This window comes from Phoca vitulina, unplaced genomic scaffold (assembly GCF_004348235.1).
Source record: "Phoca vitulina isolate PV1807 unplaced genomic scaffold, GSC_HSeal_1.0 scaffold4, whole genome shotgun sequence".
Lineage (NCBI taxonomy): Eukaryota > Metazoa > Chordata > Mammalia > Carnivora > Phocidae > Phoca > Phoca vitulina.
Genome location: NW_022589707.1, coordinates 4826804 through 4844910, shown reverse-complemented (window position 1 = coordinate 4844910; position 18107 = coordinate 4826804). Strand labels below are relative to the sequence as shown.

The 18107-nt window shown below is 43.6% G+C and overlaps 1 protein-coding gene across 4 annotated transcripts in view; it reads right to left on the bottom strand.

Moving 5' to 3' along the window:
• Window positions 1–2226: 2226 nt before the first annotated feature.
• TCAF1 (TRPM8 channel associated factor 1) overlaps window positions 2227–18107 on the bottom strand; it is a 48039-nt gene continuing 32158 nt past the window's right edge. For 3 of the 4 annotated variants that reach the window (XM_032401409.1, XM_032401408.1, XM_032401410.1), the window contains exons 3-9: window positions 11422–12416; window positions 11066–11163; window positions 9339–9552; window positions 8803–9042; window positions 7481–7818; window positions 5896–6146; window positions 2227–3291 (exon numbers count right to left, since the gene is read on the bottom strand). In XM_032401409.1, the coding sequence (XP_032257300.1) occupies window positions 3282–3291; window positions 5896–6146; window positions 7481–7818; window positions 8803–9042; window positions 9339–9552; window positions 11066–11163; window positions 11422–12416 (2146 nt within the window). In that variant the 3' untranslated portion in view covers window positions 2227–3281. Of the gene's footprint in view, window positions 3292–5869; window positions 6147–7480; window positions 7819–8802; window positions 9043–9338; window positions 9553–11065; window positions 11164–11421; window positions 12417–18107 lie in introns of all 4 variants that reach the window. The other variant, XM_032401411.1, reaches the window with a different exon arrangement.

The following is an 18107-nucleotide window of genomic DNA, read 5'->3' as shown; positions in this document are numbered from 1 at the left end:
GGTTGGGACATCAGGTGGGGACATTGGTTTAGGGACTAAATATATCAGACTGATCTGTAAGGCCAATATGTAAGGATGTAAGGCCAATATTCCTTAGGAAGCTCTATCTGGCCTTGGGAGTTAGACAATAGAAGAAAGTAAACTAGCAGAGAAGGAAGAGCCACCAAGAGACTAGGAATAGCAAGACACAAGAAATTTGGGAGCCTGAAGATCTCCCCTTGAGAGTTGACTACTTCTCCAAAATATGGTGGGGGAAGAGAGGGGGAAACAGCAGAAGGCAGATTATGATGTTCAAGCAAAGTGGCAAGGAATATAACAAGGAGACTGATGGATGAAATCCTCTGACACCATCTGGTCTCATATAGGACTAAAACTTTCTAAAATTGTCAGATGAATAGGAATACAGGCAAACTTACAAACCGATATGATCTTGAAATGCTTCCTGGAATAGCGACAAATATCATACGCCTTCTTGGGAAGGAACACTGGTTGGCCATCTTCATGCAACACCTGATGAGTGTTCCCTCACTCAACAAATATTGAAAATCTGCTAGAGAGTAAGCTTAATCTCAGATACATGGTGAGATCAGGGGCAGGCTTTGCTTTTTGTGGAACGCCTGTAGAAACGAGAAGGTGAAGTGTGAATAGCTGGAAGATATTTAGTATGGCTAGAACCAGAGAGTAATGGGGAGATACGATGAACCTGGACACATCAGGTGGATCCAAATATCAGAGGGCATCATAAGGCATTTTAAGGGTTTTGGTTGGGGCATATCTTAGTCAATATGAGGTCACTGAAGAATTTTTATTTGAGTTTATTAAAAATTTTTCAAATACATGCACAAGGTAAAAAATTAAATAGTACAGAAGGACTTGAAATGAAAAACACAGTTTCCCACCCCACCCCTTTTAACCCTAGACCCACTCCCTAGAGGCAATGCATTTAACAATTTCTATTTTTAGATCTTTTGTTGACTAACTTGCTAACATTAAATAATATGTCTGAGCAATAATTCTTGACTTATTAACTTTAGACAATCTTTAATAATTCCCCATTACAAAAGATAAGGATTTAACTTACACTATCCCCACCTTTCCTATGCCTATCCTTTCCCAAATTTTTGATAGATATGCCATTTTTAAGACTTCTATTGATTTAATTTATAACTTTGGACAATATACTATCCTCCGGTTCTTGTTCCATTAGCTGCAGACTTTATCTTCTCATTCCCACTGTGAATATCTAAGTAGCCCCACTCTTCCTGACACCTCTCTTCCCCCAACCAATTCTCAACCTCTTTCTGCTCTCTTGTTTCTTAATTTGTCAGAATTAATTATTTTCAGTTTCATTCCTGAATAAAACAGTAAGCCTTTCATGTTTTATCTCTAGACTGATCAGAACACTGAATACCAACAAACAGCATCTGCATTACTTTGGCTAAGTAAGTCATGTTTACTGAGAGCTGAGTAGAAGCTAGGCCATTTTCTCCCGTACATATCCAGTGTTCATGAAGCCCGTGCCTCTTGTAAGGAGAGGTACCTACCGCCAATGTCCAATTGAGTCTCTTCTTATATCCCGTGAGTTTTTATTGTTGTTTCACATTTCACGAATGTCTTGACTTATTTCTGTTTTCTTTTTGCTGACTAAAGAATGTATGTCCTCCATATACTCAAACATTCCAGCTTCTCAATGAAACTATCTATGGAACAGAATGCATACTTTCCCCAAGGAGCCCGAGACTGTGTAGTCTCATCTTAAATGGGTCTGCTAGAGTGACACCTCCTGGGTGAGATCCATTGTTTTCTGGATTCTGTTTTTTCCTCTTTCCCAGTTTTCCTCATCATTTTGTCGGAGAACTTCCTTGAGGTACTTTCTCATAAAGGGTGCAAAGTAGGTAGACTTTCTGAAAACTTGCATGTCAGAAAAGGTCTTCATTTTGACACTACTCTTGACAGTTTGGCTTGCTATGTTATTCTAAGTACAAAAATTTTCCGTAAGTGAAGAAATTCCACTGGCTTCTAGCATTCAGTACTGCTAATGAAAAATCTGCTGCCAGTCTATTTCTTATTCCTGTTTTAGTTGAGCTAATTGTGATGACTTAACTTTATTTTCTCTTTGGGCACTTTTAATATCTTCCCTGTATCCTTAATATTCCAAAATTTCACAAAATTGTGTCTAGATGTAGGTTGTAATGGGGCTCCTCAATCTGGAGACGTGGTTCTTTCTGTTCTTCATTTTTTGTCCTTTTTATTTCTTCACCTATATTTTTTTATGTTCTCTTTTCCAGAAAGTCCTAATGCTTAGATATTGATTGTCTAGATCTTTTCCTTTCTTTATTTTTTTCTGCTATTTCTTTTTGTTCTATATCTAAGGAGTTTCCCTCAACTATATTTTCCAGCCTGTCCACTGAATATTTTGGGCAGTTTTATTTCACCTTCAAGGGCTCTTTTATTCTCAGTTTTTCATTTCTGTGTAGCATTCTGTACTCATCTTACAAATACACCTCAAATCTCTCTGAAGATACAGATTTTAAAGTTATTCTTTCCATATTCACTTTGTTTCCTCTAGAGTTTGTTGTATTTTTCAAGCGTCCTAATTCTAACTGATTATTTTTCTTAAGTGCTCCTCCCCTGGTCCTCCTCCTCCACCCCCCGATGCCCAAAGACTGGGGATTCCTAGCTGACTGTTTTCATTTAAGAATCAATATAACTGTTAACTTTTACAGGAGTTGGTGTGGGTGTCCTCGGCCAGTGTATGGTTGGATCTGTTTCTCCAATAAGCCTCTTCTAGGACTAGAAGCACTAGGGTTACTTGAGGAGGGGTTTCAACATTCAGAGGATTAGCCGATAGGCTAGGGGTCACTTATTTCCACAAAAAGAGAAATTTTATTCTGGGGCACCAACTCCTACCTCTCCTCAGGCAGTTTATTCAATTTCTATACAAACAACAACAAGAACAATAGATTTGTAGTGGATACCAATTATAGACTGCCTGTATTCTATGCACAATGGTTGGGGCAGAATAGGATGGGATTCAATTTTACAACTGGTATAACTCTACTTTGTAGACTTTTCAGGTGCTCATGTTTCTTTGGAATTATGTTATTCAGATCAGCTTCTATTCTGTCTGAAAGATACCTTCACTCTTTCATTCATTCTCATGCTTCATCCACTTTCTCTCTTCCAGAAATGTGTTGAGATCTTCTTCAGTTATAATCAAATCTGTTTAGTTTTCTTTGCTGAGATGTGTCAATTCTCTCTTGCATTTCTTGACTTCAATTTCAGTGGGGCCTAGGGAGGGAGGGGAGGTAAACTTATATGCTCAGTTCATCATCTTATATTCGAAGTCCCACTGGAAGCTTTCAGACAGGGGAGTGACATGAATAGCTTCCTATTTTAAGAAGGTCCCCAGGGCCATAATGCTAAAAATAAACTAAAGAGGGCCAGGATGGATACAAATATTATTCTAGAAGACTAAGAATCTGATTTCCTTGCTGAGAACATGCAATGTCTGGGACTTTCGGGAGTCAGGCACTTTACCAAAATAACCCATCATTCAAAACCCAGTACCCTACTAGAATGCTTTCATGGTGCCCTAGAGATGATAAATGAAACCTGAATAAACTGGGATCTGAAGGACCTGGATGATGCTAAACGGGTCACTGTCTTTGGGATGTACCTTAGGAGACTACCTCAAGTTCTTCCTTTTAACTGGCATTTGGGAGAAACAAAGGGACTTTCTGTTCTGATAAAATTGGATGAGGAGTGAGTACAAGCAGGCAAAGTGCTGGCAAGTAGGGACATAAAGGTCCTTCTGTTTGCTGGCTGGTTTCTTCATTTACTCATTTATTTGCATATTCAAAGCACTGTAGTTATTAACACCCATTCTGTAATCAGAGTGCCCAGGTTTAAATCCCAGGTCTACCATTTATTAGCAGTGTAGACTTAGGCAATTTACTTGATCTCTGTAAAATTCAGTTCACTTCTTCCTAAAATGGGAGTGATAAATTTCCATCTCATAAGATTATTGTGAAGATTAAATTAAACAATCTATATAAAAGAACAAGTACAGTATTTGGCACATACTATCTAATTGATAGAATTCTAACTAATCAATAGAATTTTTTTCAAATGTTGAATGAATGTCCAACATCATCTATGTTTAAAGCATCTAGATGATAGATATTCATGAAATAAGGGAAAAGACTTCTAGGATTAAGAAATGACATAATAAAGGAATCCATAGAAAAACACTCTCTAGGTCAAATCTTGTCTCTGCATCCACCCAATTCTTAATAAGGCAAATAAAATAGTGTACTGAAACAACTACATCTGAATAAATATAAGCGGTCTAAAGGAAAACTGGCTGGATGTGTGCATTAATCCCAGAGCCTCAACTCTAGTTAAAATTACACAGAAATGGGAGGTTTTGAATAAGATTAGAAGAAAACTTGAGAAAATCTTTGCATTGTAATTAAATAAAATTTGGGTCAGTCGTATCCAGTTATCTGGTTCTGAAGTCAAGATTCTCTCTGTGTGTGGACTTTATCTGCCAAACTAGTAAGGAATTCTGGGCAGTGATAGGAATCTGATAGGAACACCATCCCTAAGTCGGATGCCCATTGTTTGCTAAAGACAAACGCCCTCATGGATTTGTTCTGATTTTTCAAGTGACTTCCACTCTTGATTTAATCAAAGAAGGAATTTTACCTGAAAGATGGAATTGAATAAAGAGACCAAACCCCAAGTAGCTAGTAAGACCCCCACTATGAATTTAGAGCCCGTGGATCCTGTAGATCCTAGAGCTCATAAAGCAATGGACCCCAATCCTTTGAGAGGCTGGTGTATAGAGTGTAGGATGGGATGGGATGGATCACACCGCATCTGTAAATGCCATGTAAAAGGGTAGTCTAGTTCTGAAATGATTAATTAATGCCAATTAGTAATAAAGGCACCTGGCACTTTCTCAATACCTACCAACTGCCAGGCACTGTTCTAATTCCTTTTAGAGAGACTAAAATTTAATCCTCACAATAATTCTATGAAATAGATCCCATTTTATGAGGAGCTTGCCCAGAGTCATGTGACTAACAGGTGGAAGAACCAGGCTTTGGATGCGGGGAGTCTACTCTTAGAGATGATGGTCTTAACCGCCAGGCTATGGCGAGAGAAGGGGAGTACTCAGCTCACTATTCTGGGGGCCAGCAGAACATAGAAGAATCCCTACATTCACAAACCTCTTCAGAACTGTCAGTCTGAGTCTTCACGACAACCCTGTGAGGCAGGGATTTTTGTCCTCATCTCACACACAAGGAAATGTGAGTAGAGACACAATGACTTCCCCAAGAGCTAACGCTAGCCATGGGCTCTTTCTACGACACCAGACTGCTTTCCAAGCTCTTTGAAAACTACCTTAGACACAGAATATCAAGGAACTGTCTGCTTATCCTGGTAAATTTGTGTTTCAGTGGATTCTATGGTCAGGTTTTTGGAACAACTGGTCAAAAACAAAAGCCCAGAGAGTCCTCAGGATGTCAGGATAAGAACCACCCGCAAGGGCCATGGCCCATAGTGGTGAACCAAGGGCTGGCATAGAGGCAGATGCCAAAGCTCTCAGAATCAGGCCAAAATAGGGCCAGGAGGGAATATGATAGCTGAGAGCAGAGGAATGAGACTCATAAACAGAAGGCCTTGCTCCTAAGAAATTCTGATTCCCCTTTTTGCTGTGTTATTAACCCACTTCCTAGAGCTAGAACTACTAGGTATTAAGATACGGGGGCAATGAGCCAAGAGCGCAAGGCTAGAACCCTAAGAGACAGAGGTCGAGGAATGAATCCCCATCTCTGCCTACCTCCCCAAACCTCTCTACCTGCCACCTCGCTGGGCACTCCTTACATCTGTGTGAGGAGGTATAATTTCATAATATTTTCCTTCCATTCAGGCAGATAGGCCAGGCTGGTAGCCACTTCCTTCTGGATAGGCCAGGCCCAGGCCTCAAAGAACGGAGCCAGATTCTTCTGCACTTGGTGGGAGAACATCTTCACCCACAGATTCATTTTGTCAACATTATCTGTGGGCAAGTTGGTCTGGTTCCTATACTCAGTGAAGAGACGGATGAATGGCTCCCAACCAAAGGCCTCCTGTAGCTGGGGAGAGAAAGGGGCAGCAGGAAGAGACATTTAATCCACAGAAAGACCCCAAAAACACTATAATAAATTAATGTAATGTATTTAACCCCCAAAAACATTAGTTTCATTTCTGTCACTGGCCCTCTCTGCAGTTCTAGCTGCGGGCCTCATGGGCTACTCTCTCTGGCTTATCTTAATGGGGCCTCTGAGCTAGCGAGGTGCTCAGCATGGAGCAGACACTCAATAAAGGATGGCTGTGGTAATCACGGTCATGATTATTATCAGTATTTACCACCTATGTCATTAGGTGGTAGCTCACTCCATCGTGAAAGTGTCGAGAGGATATCACACAAGGGTTTAAAGCTGACTGAAGTGAAAAAGATCCTTGTATCTTTCACAGCTGCAGAGTTAAACCCCCAAAACAGGAGAACTATCCCCCTCTCCCTTACCCGGACATAACCTGCATCAGTCACAGGTCTGTGCCAATCTGCAAGGCTACTGACATGGCCTTTAGGAAAAAAAAGTGAGTCCGCTAGAAACAGAAGATGATGTATAGTCTAGGTGGTTGGAACGAAGTTAAGTAAGGCATCATTTTAGGAAAAGGCAGCTGGCCCGAGGCCCCTGGGAAAAGCCCGTGTGAGTCCGGGTTATGGAGCTTTAAGGTTAGGACGGACAATAGCAGTTCTCTGAAACACCCTCACCTGGATTTCACAGCTGAACAACTTTTGTCCCTGGGGTGAAGTGGCCCCAGCGACGAGGTTAGAGTCCCGGGCAGTTTCGCTATCGTTCTCGGGGCAGTGGGTACACACAGAGAGGAAGTCGGGCACGTGGAAGAACCTGACTGGAGACTGAGTTCCGGAACCCCACGTGGTGAGACTCTGCACGGTGGCCTGGGAGCCACTCCAGCGACTGGGAGGAGGGAACTTGGATGCTGGACAATAGTTCAAAGGCAGAGGCAACCTCATGTGCAGGCCACTGCGGCATCTTGGATTGCCTCTGAGGGAGAAACTGAGGCAGTTTCTAAGGAAAGTGATGGGTCCCCTCCCATAACGTGTGTGTGTGGGGGGGTGGGCATGGTGTTTGGTGTTAGATAGCTATTCCGTGACATGGTTTGGCTTCAGTCTCAGGTATGTCTGGCTTCAGAGCAAGCCATGGTAACTGAAGAGTACTGTCCTCGCCTCTGCCTTGGTGCTTTCTACCTACTCTCATGAATCTCCTCAAAATCATGGCGTGAGGGTGCGGCTGAGGCAATTAAGTCCACCACTTTGGGGTCACTAGGGTGTCCCCTCTCGAGGTTGCACGGGCGGTCCCCCCAGCGGGGCTTCCCATCCCCCTCCCTTCTTGCCCAGTACCTGTAGATACGTTTCCAGCGCAGTCCACGCATTCCAGTTTTTCACATTGGGACCCTTGCCCAGGTAGATTCGGACTCTCTTCTCCCGAACTGGAGGCCACAGAGCAATATTTGCCCTGCCTCGAGGGATGCCCAAGACCGTTTCGTGCACGTAAACACACCACAGATTGCAGGTGGCCTCGGTGGTGTGCGGGGGGAACTCCCACTCCTGCCGCTGCTGGTTGCGGCCGAGCTCGTGGACGGGGCCCCACAGCCCCTTGGTTCTGATGAGCTTCTCATTGATGAGCTCCTGCACAGATTCCAGATGGCACATGATGGGGTACCCGGCATGCATCCAGCCTGGGAACGCAGGAGGGAGGGAAGAGGGGTTAGAACGCTCCCCACCCAGCTTTACCAGGACTTCCAGAACCCCGTAATGCTCAGAAGGGCAATCCACATGAGGCCCACCAGGGCTCTCCCCCACCCTCACTCTGGCCTGACAGTAACGGGTCTGACGCATGTTACAAACAGCCCTTCATGTTACTCTCCAGCTTTTTCACTTCTGTGAGGGTGTCCTGTCATGTGAATCTGTCTCATTATATTCTTTTCTCAAAATGGAGAACTCTTGGATGGTGGTTTCCCCTTCTCATTATTTAGAAACGGTGTTGCCCACATTGACGCTACTTTATAGTAATCATCTCCGTAAGGCAAGAAAACTGGGGTCTAAAGAAATTTCCATCGTTCTTTCATTTCTACACACCCCCTGATTTGTAAGGCTCTTGACCCACTGGCAGAGATCTCTTCATTCAGTGTCTTCTCAACGTTGTTAAATTCCTTCTCCCAACAACTGTGACCCTGGGCGGAGACCCCCCACCACTTTTACTTTCTCCTTGAAGCCCCCAATGGGACTCCTGTGAAAGCCTAGCACTTTGTTCCTGCGTTCTTCTGGCTGCTGGAAGACAACTCTTGACATGCCGACTTAGACTGTTAATTATTTCACATGCTGCTCACATACAGTTCCACAGCCCACTTTTCTCATGTCCCATAATCCCATCATATTTCCTTATGCCATCAAAATAGCACTTTAGAAATTTTCCTCAGTGTCTGTCCATATATTACTTAACCATTCCATACTGTTGGGTACTTAGGTAGTTTCCAGTTGTTTTGTTGGGGGATTTGGCTGAGTCTATTTTTTTAAATACATATCTCCCCGCTTTCATTTAAATAGCAAGACTTACATCTTGTATGTCTTGCTAGAAAAACGTTTTTACCGTGTTGGCTGCCCACCGCTTGTCTGTTGAAAGAAAGGAAGGCTGCCAGGGGCAGCATGCGCAGAGCACCCACCAACTGAGATCTGCACGTCCGCAACGATCCTCTGAGGCAGACGCAGGGGGAAGGGCTCAGCCCCCAGCCGTGCCACCGCTTGCATCACCTCGTCCCAGAGGCGAAGCAGCGGCTCGGGCTTCTCCAGTGTGCGGAGACTGGCGGTTGGCACGGTCAGGATGATGTTGTCCGTAGCCAGCTCTCCCCAGGGACCCGGATTCTCCTGGATGCGCCTCTTCCACTCCTCCTGGGAGGTCTCCCCTGGGAAGAGAGGCCATGGGGCTTGAAACTCACTTCCCCAAATCCCTTATGTTAAAACATCCAACTTGAAGCCCAGGAGGAAAACACCGAGGTCATGAGTGACCATATCTCCCCTTTGATCCTTCTAGGAAGTCTCCAAGAATGTGGTTTGGTCTTCATCTCCTTGGCCCCAGTGCTGAATCTAAGGAAACTTAGCTTCCTCCCCTCTACCAGCCCAGAGTTTCTCTCCTCCTACACCAAACAGCCCCAGATGATCTCCTGACCCAGCTCTCCCACTCCCCACGGCTCCCACTCACCCAGCTTGTAGTATGGGGCATGCACGGCCCCCTTAACAGTTACGGGCACAGAGCCCAGTTTGCTGCTCTGGGGCACGATGATATAGAGCAGGCCGCCCCAGAGGCAGGTGATCGACTTGGTGGGCTTGTCCAAGCAGCACCGGTTAATCACGAGTGGGCCTCGGAACAGCTTGCTGGCTCTGGTCAGGTCATCCGTGTGGCAGCCGATCTGTATCTGGAGCAGAGAGATCCCCCTAAGAGTCACCTTGGGGTGTGTGCAGGTGGAGAGGGAGGGCTCCCAGGAGGTGGGGACAGGAAAGGTCACTGGGCCATGACCCCATGCAAGCCCATGCCATTCCATCATTCCTCGGGGCTGTGTGGACCGAATCGTGTTTTACGTAGACGTCCTCCCTGGGGCGTCAGCTCCACACAGGGTCATGTTGAGACACTGAAGTGAGGGGCACCCATAGGTGCAGCCCATAGGCTAATGCTGAGGAGGGCTGACTCCCACAAAGGCCCCTGGGTGTCTCTGGAACCCACAGAGTCCTGGGTTGCCTATTTGGTTGTGGTGACTCTGGCCTTGGGAACAGGGCAGAGGGGATCTTGCTGACTTGGGACTTTTGCTGACTGGGGAGGAGGTGCGGGGGGGGGCAGTGTGACCAGCTCATGAACTGGAGGGTGGATTCAGTTCCTCCTGTTCTCCAGGGCTCCTCTCCTGGGCCGATGGAGCAGCTCCTGTACTGGGTGGAGTCCTGGGATCGTTCTCCCAGGTTTATGCTAAACAAGTTCCAGAACAAGGGCACAGAACAGACCCTACCTGTCACAACGACTCTTCAGGGGGACAGAGCAGGATGACTACTTAATTTTCGAACAGAGTGTGTGTGTGTATGAAAGTGACAGCTAGGGGCGCCTGGGTGGCTCAGTCGTTAAGCGTCTGCCTTCGGCTCAGGTCATGATCCCAGGGTCCTGGGATCAAGCCCCACATCGGGCTCTCTGCTCCGTGGGAAGCCTGCTTCTCCCTCTCCCGCTCCCCCTGCTTATGTTTCCTCTCTCGCTGTGTCTCTCTCTGTCAAATAAATAAATAAAATCTTTAAAAAAAAAAAAAAGAAAGTGACAGCTGAAGGGGGACCAGGGGAGCCAGGAACAGTCCTCGGTGTCACAGGAAAGAGGCAGAAAGACCCTGCGCTCCAATGGGAGATTGGATGAGCACAGAAAGGGAACTGAGATTGATTGAACACTTCTGCATGCCCGGGTGCCCTCCATTTGGTGCCTTTTGTTTTTTTAGTTTTAAAGAATTTTTATTACTATTTTTTAAAGTAGGCTCCATGCCCAACGTGGGACTTGAACTCACGACCCTGAGATTAAGAATCGCAGGCTCTACCGACTGAGCCAGCCAAGCGCCCCTGTTTGGTGCCTTTCTTATTCCCCACTCTGGGACATAAGTGAAAAGCACAAAATTTAAGAGCCAGGAGTTGGTTAGGTTTGAGTCCTGGGCTCTGAAATGTATCAGATCTATTGGCTGATTGATTGGAGTATCGTGGACACGCAGTGTTACGTTAGTTTTAGGTGTACTAGATCGATATTTTCAATCCACCTGCACCTGCAACTCAGTTGCCTCATCCTTAAAATGGGATAAAAGTACATGCCCCATGTTGCCAATAGGGTTTTTATGAGGATCAAATAAGATGGCAACTGTGAAAGCCAGAACATTTGGGTCTGTGTCATGTGGAGATGGGGCACGACATTACCTTCAGATCAGCAGAGGCAGCAGCTTCAGGCAGTGAGACCTCTATAATCTGCCTTCCAGGAATGTAGAGCCCAGTGCTCATCCAGCAATATCTGGTGCCTGCCAAAGCACAGGAAGGACAGACTTTATCCCTCCTCCGTGATGCCATCTCCGTCCGGCGAATCCACGGCCCTTTTGGGAACTCTGCACGGCTCTCTCCCTTCATGCTGCCCTGACTCAACTCTTGCAAATGTTACTTAAAACCCCCACCCCCATCTCCTTGAAAGTGCACGGCCAAGGGTGGAGATGGCCTTCTGAAGCCATCAGACCCCGTTCCCACAGGACCCCACGCTGGACGCTCCGCCCCCCATTCCGTACCTGGATTGTTGCAGTTGACCTCAACAGTGATAGGAGACTCCGAGGGGCGCAGGTAGGGGCTGCTGTACATGTCTTCGATTTCTGGCACTAACAGAGAGAGGTCACTTCCAGAGTGGGCCAGGCCAGTGGCCAGGGAAAGCATAGCACCCCTGCAGCAGTCATTGATAACGGGGTTCTCTCGGGTTGCAACTGGGAGCCGATAGCGACTCAGCAGCTTCCTCAGGAGCCGATGCACAGACATATAGGCAGGGATCTCTTCGGCGGGAATCTGGAGGAAAGCTGCACCGTCCGGCCCCAGCTTGGCCAACCAGCCCTTTTCCACGTTCCCTCTCTTCCTGCCCATTATAACTTGGAACTCCGCCAGAGTGGAGCGGAAGTGATAGGTCCTTATCCCTGCTTTAGGCGTACGGAAGGGCCCTGGATTGAGGCTTTGGCTTGTGATGCTGATGCCAAAGGGGTTGAGGAGGAGGTTTCCTGGGAACCGAGCCAAAGGGGACACTCCAGGGTTCTTGAAGGCCCACCACCAGGCTTGGGCGCCAACAAACAGTCCCCCGCCCTCGGCTACAAACTCCTGCAGCTCTTTGACCCCCACATCACTCACGGGTTCAAAGCAATAGACACTCGCATCACTGGTCAGATGGGGCTCAATGCTGGTGTCTATGCCCCCCACCGCGAGCAGGCCGCTCAGTGTCCTCAGTTCCGTCTGCACCACGATCTTGCCTCGGCGGCCCCCGTCCAGCCAGCGCACAGCATTGAGCAGAAAGGGGCCGAGTTTGCCCACGGTGAATAATACCTTGTGGCCGGTCACGACCACCCGGCCCCGGCCATAGCGGGCCGCCGCTATGACACAGCCGTGGTAGGAATCTAACCCCAGGGGAAAGGCTAGAGCCCCGTGCACTAGCAGCTGGGAGGGGAAGCAATCCGAGTTGCTGATGTCCAGCTCTGAAATCCCGTGCAGGAGCTCCTCTCTGTCCTCGGAGAGGTCATCTTCACAGCTGCAAAAGGCACAGGTGTTCTCTATTAAAGGAGTGACCACATCGAGCTCTGAGAACGGCGCCCCGCATACAGCAAGCATCAGCTTTACTGACATGATCGCCTTTAGCTCTTGCAGGAGAGCCGGGAGAACAAAGTAGACATATCTGACCTCACTGGGTGTGCAGGCTGGTCTGAGGGAAGACAGAGGGACATTCATTCTGCTCTGCTCATTCTTGGAATGCAGATCCTTCAAAGGAAGCTCTGCCATGTTTACCCGATATCGTGTCTTAACTATTCTAGATTTAAGTGTTTATTTCAGCCTGTTGGGCATTACATAAATAACTGAATGGGCAATTGTGTTTTCATTCTTATAAAGAGTCTTATTTATACATTTCATGCAGCCAATTTTCAAGTAAAGTCAGCGGAGGGCTGAGTTGGTGGCACCGTTGAAGAATCACTCTTATCTCAAAAGGTGGGGCAGGGGAGCTGGCTGGCTTCAACTCTAGTAGAGACCCTCTTGTTACCTGAACCCAAAAGGATTGACTGTCTGCACCCAACACTCCACCCATTCCTTGCTGGCTTACAGGAGCCACATATCCATGCTATAAGGTGTTTCTCAGTCTATCCGGACCTGTCTGTGGCCATCAAACCCCTGTAAGACCTCAGGACACCCATATCCCCCAAACGGGAGATGCAGTCCTGGGTACCTAGTGGGATCATTAGGGGGGAAAGGTAGATGACTTCTAAAAGCTGGAGACCCCAGAGCTGGTTATGCCACTTTTGTTAGGTAAAGGTTGGCAACTATATGGTCAGAAAGCAGTGCACGCAAACACTGAAAAACGTGAGTCAGGTAGACATCGCTGTGTGTCTGTGTTGTGCTCTCTCTCTGTGGCTGCAAAAACTCCAGGTAACTGATGGGAGACTGTGGTGCTCTTAGTAGGTACGATCCTTTCCTCAAGACAAAGGTGTCACCTTACTAGTGACTCTCCTGCTCCTCGAAGCACTAACCACTGAAATCATTCAACTAGCTCTTCTCGCTCTGATTCCAAGTTTACCAAACCGCCTTGTGATGATAATCTTGCTTCTGATGATCATCTGCCTACACAAGGAAGTCAGGGGCCAGGCCAAGCAGAATGTTCTAGTTCTGTGACATATCTATTTCTCAAGGAATAGCTTGCACAGTCTATCTTTAATTTGGTGATTCTGCAATTAACAATATTAATTTTAAATGTTTTACACAAACAATGAATCAATGGAACACTACATCAAAAACTAATGATGTAATGTATGGTGATTAACATAACATAATAAGAATAAAAAAATAAATAAGAGTTTTTGTTACTTTATACCTGTATACAAAATTAAATGAAAAATGTGTTTTGATTCTCATAATAAGGAGTTCTGTTTATAAATTTCATGCAATTAATTGTTTGACAAGTGAAGTCAGTGAAAAGGTAAGCTACTGTGTTTTAGATTAAAACATTGGCATCAGGGTTTATACATTAGCTATTATGATTAGGTGGGTGATACTGAATGTGCAAACTTGAGGCCCAGACACTGAATCACTAGCATCTCATCTAGACAATGACAATGACCCTAGGTGAGGTCCTGCTCATGCTTAGCCGGAGGAGGGGGGGAACACTCAGGCATCTGTTATTTCTAATAACCATGACTTATGTGCTGGGGAAGATAAATTTTTGTTTCATAAACTGAAAAAATCTGAACTGGATTTTTACTTTTCTTTCCCATTCTCTTCTGAAATGAAACAAAAGCTTTAAAATCAGAATAAATCCATGATTGCACTGAGTTGTGTAAAGGGCACAATCAGTAAACTGGGCTAGTGAGAAATTTATTGAAAATATAAATCAAATGGAATCAAACTGATCAGAAGCCCATGAGCACAGAAAACTCTGTAACTGCATATATGTGAGAGGAAAAGATCAAGAAAAAAAGAATAGGGATTTTGAGAAAATACGGAGATAATTATTACTGAGAAAATACACTTCAGTAACCAATAACGATCAATCTAGAATTCCAATGCCATTTAACATTTACATAAACAAAAATCACCAAATATTTGATGAAAAGTAACAGCACGAAAGAGAAGCACCAAACTAACCTGAGAAAACCAACACCCAAGGAAGTAATAGTGATAAATGGAGTTCACTCCTGTTGTTGTACATCCTGTGGGTTTGGACAAAGGTATAATGACATGTATCCATAATTACGGTATCACACAGAGTATTTTCACTGCCCTAAAAATACTCCTGTTCTGCCTATTCATCTTCTCATCCCACCCCTGGCAACAACTGAGGTTTTTACTGTCACCATAGTTTTGCCTTTTCCAGATGTCATCCGGTTGGAATCATGCATTGATCATGCATTTAAGGTTCCTCCATGTCTGTTCATGGCTTATTAGCTCATTTCTTTTCAGCATTGAATAATATTCCATTGTCTGAATGTACCACAATTTACTTACCTATTCACCTCCTGAAGGACATCTAGGTTGCTTCCATGTTTTTGCAATTATGAACGAAGCTGCTACAAACATCTGTGTGCAGGTTTTTGTGTGGATGTAACTCCTTTGCATAAATAGCAAGGAGTGTGATTGCTGGATCCTATAGTAAGAGCAGTTTAGTTTAAGCTCAACTGTCTTCCAAACTGGCTGTACCGCTTTGCATTCCCATCAGCAATGAATAAAGAGTTCCTGATGCTCCAAGTCCTCATCAGCATTTGGTGGTGTCAGTATTTTGGATTTTCAGTTTAGTGACATCTCATTGTATTTTGCATTTCCCTGATGACACATAATGTGAAGCGTCTTTTCATATGATTATCTAACATCTGTACATCTTGTTGGTGAGGTGTCTGTTAAGGTGTTTGGACCGTTTTTAAAATTGGATTGTTTTCTTGCTGTTATTTTAAGAGTTCTTTGTATATTTTGGATAATAATCCTTTATCAGATATGTCTTTTGCAAATATTTCCTCCCAGTCTGTGGCTTGCCTTCTTATTCTCTGCCATTGTCTTTTGCAGAGCAGAAGTTTTTAATTTTAATGAAGCCCAGCCTATCAATTATCTCTTTCATGGATCTTTGGTACTGTATCTAAAAAGTCACAGCCATATGCAAGGTCATCTAGGCTTATTTCCTGTTATCTACTAGGGGTTTTATAGTTGTGTTTTACATTTAGGTCTGTGATCTGTTTTGAGTTATTTTATGAAAGCTATAAGGTCTGTGTCTAGATTCATTTTTTGGCTTGTGGATGTCCAGTTCTATCATCATTTTTGAAGACTTTCTTCTCTCCATTGTATGGCCTTTCCTCCTTTGTCAAAGATCATATGACCATATTTATGTAGGTCTCTTTCTGGGCTCTCTATTCTGTTCAATTAGTCTGTTCTTTCACAAATACCACTCTTGATTATGGTAGCTATATAGTGAGACTTAGATAGTGTCAGTCCTCCAACTCTGTTCTCCTCTAATATTGTGTTGAACATGCCATTTTGAAAAATCAACTTCATTGACATGTGGTAAAATTCATTTAAAGTGTACATCTTGATGAGATTTGGTTACATTTATACGCTTGTATAATCACAATAAAAATATATAACATTTCCATTGCCACAGAAAGCTACCTTTTGCCCCATTTCAGTCATTCCAGTCCCCAGGCAACCACTAACGTGCTTGCTTTCAGTGTAGATGAGATCTGCCTTTTCTAAAGTTTCACATACATGGAATCATAAAGTATAGACTCTCTCGTGTTTGGCTTCTTCCACTCAGAATACATTTTTGAGAGCCATCCATGTTATTGAGCCTATCAGTAATCCATTCCTTTTTATTGCTGAGTAGTATGCCACTGGGTAGATATCTCACATTTTGTTCATCCATTCATCTGTTGTGAACATTTGCGTAGCTTCCAGTTTGGGGTTTGCTGCCATGAACATTCACGCACAAAATTTTTGTGTGGACATGTTTTCCTTTCTTCTGGATAAATACTTAGGAATGAGGTGGCTGAGTGGTATGGTAAGAGGAGGTTTAAATTTATAAGAAATTGCCAAACTGTTTTCCAAGGTAATTGTATCATTGTACATTCCCAACAGTAACAGGAGAGTTCCAGTTGCACATTCTTGCCAACACTTTCTGAGTCTTTTTAGGAACTGTTCTAGTGGGGGGTGTATGGTATCTAATTGTGCTTTTAATTTGCATTTCTCTGATGACCAACGATGTTGAGAATCTTTTCATGGGCTTATTGGCCTTTTACCGTTTATCTTCTGTGAAGTATGTTAAAATATTTTATCCTTTTATTTTTTTTACTGGATTGTTGATCTTCTTATTGAGATGTAAGAATTCTCTATGTATTCTGAATGCAAGTCCATTGTCAGATTAAGTACTGCAAATAATTTTTCCAGTCTGTAGCTTGTGCCTTTTTGTTTTCTTAATACTGTCTATTGAACTGCAGAAGTTATTTAAAAATTTTTTGATGAAGCTCAATTTATCAGTCTTTTCCTCTTATGGCCTATGTACTTTTTGTGTCCTATCTAGGCCATCTTTGCCTACCCTAAGATCACAGATAATCTCTCCTGTGCTTTCATTTACAAGTTTTTAACAAACAAAAAATAGAAGTTTTTGGATTTTAGCCTCTGCATTTAGGTTCAGATCTTTTCAATAATTTGTTTTGTATGGAGTGGGATAAGCATCAGGATTCACTTGTTCTCCGTAAGGGTGTCCATTTATTCCAGAACCATATGTTGAAAAGATTATCTTTTCCTCATTGAATTACCTTGGCACCTTTGCCAAAAAATAATTGAGCATGGATCTGTGAGTCTATTTCTGAACCATATAGTCTGTTTCATTGATCTGTATGCCTATCCTCATGCCAATACCACAGTATTTTGATTACTTTAGCTTTCTAATAAGTATTGAAATTAGATTATGTTAGTTCCTTTCATGTGCATTAATTTTAGAGTCCATTTGAACTTTGGTTGGGATTGCGTTCAATCTATGTCATCTGGGGGAAAACTGACATCTTAAAAATATTGAGTGTTCTGATTCATCGATGTGGTGCATTTCTCCATTTCTTTAGGTCTTAGTTTCTGTCAGTGACATTTTATAATTTTCAGGATATGGGTCTCATAATAAATTTTATTAACTTGATTCATTAGTATTTCACAATTTTGTGTCCTGTTTTAACTGATATTGTATTTTTAATTTCAATTACCAATTTCTGGCTGCTAGTATATAAAAATTAATTTTTGTATATGACCTTGTATCCTGCAACCTTGCTAATTCAATTATTATAGTGCTTTTTTGTAGTTTTAAAGAATCTTTTACATAGATGATCATGTTTTCTGCAAATTAGCATAGGTTTACTTCTTAACTTTTCATACCTGTGCCTTTTTTTACTTGCCTTACTGCACTGGCTGGGACCTTTAGTACAATGTTAAATAACAGCAATGAGAGCAGGTATCCTTCCTTGTCTTATTTTCGATCTTGGGGTATTTCACCATTAAGCACGTTCTTAGCTATAGCTTTTTCAAAGATGACTCATCATATGGTAGAAGTTCCTTTTTATTTCTAAATAAAATATTATGATTTGTTATTGAATTCTGTCAAATGCTTGCATGTGTTTGTGTATGCGCCTTCATATATTGAATTATATGGTTTTCTCATTCATTCTGTTAGTTTGGTGAATTACTTCCATGTAAGAATGTTAAATCA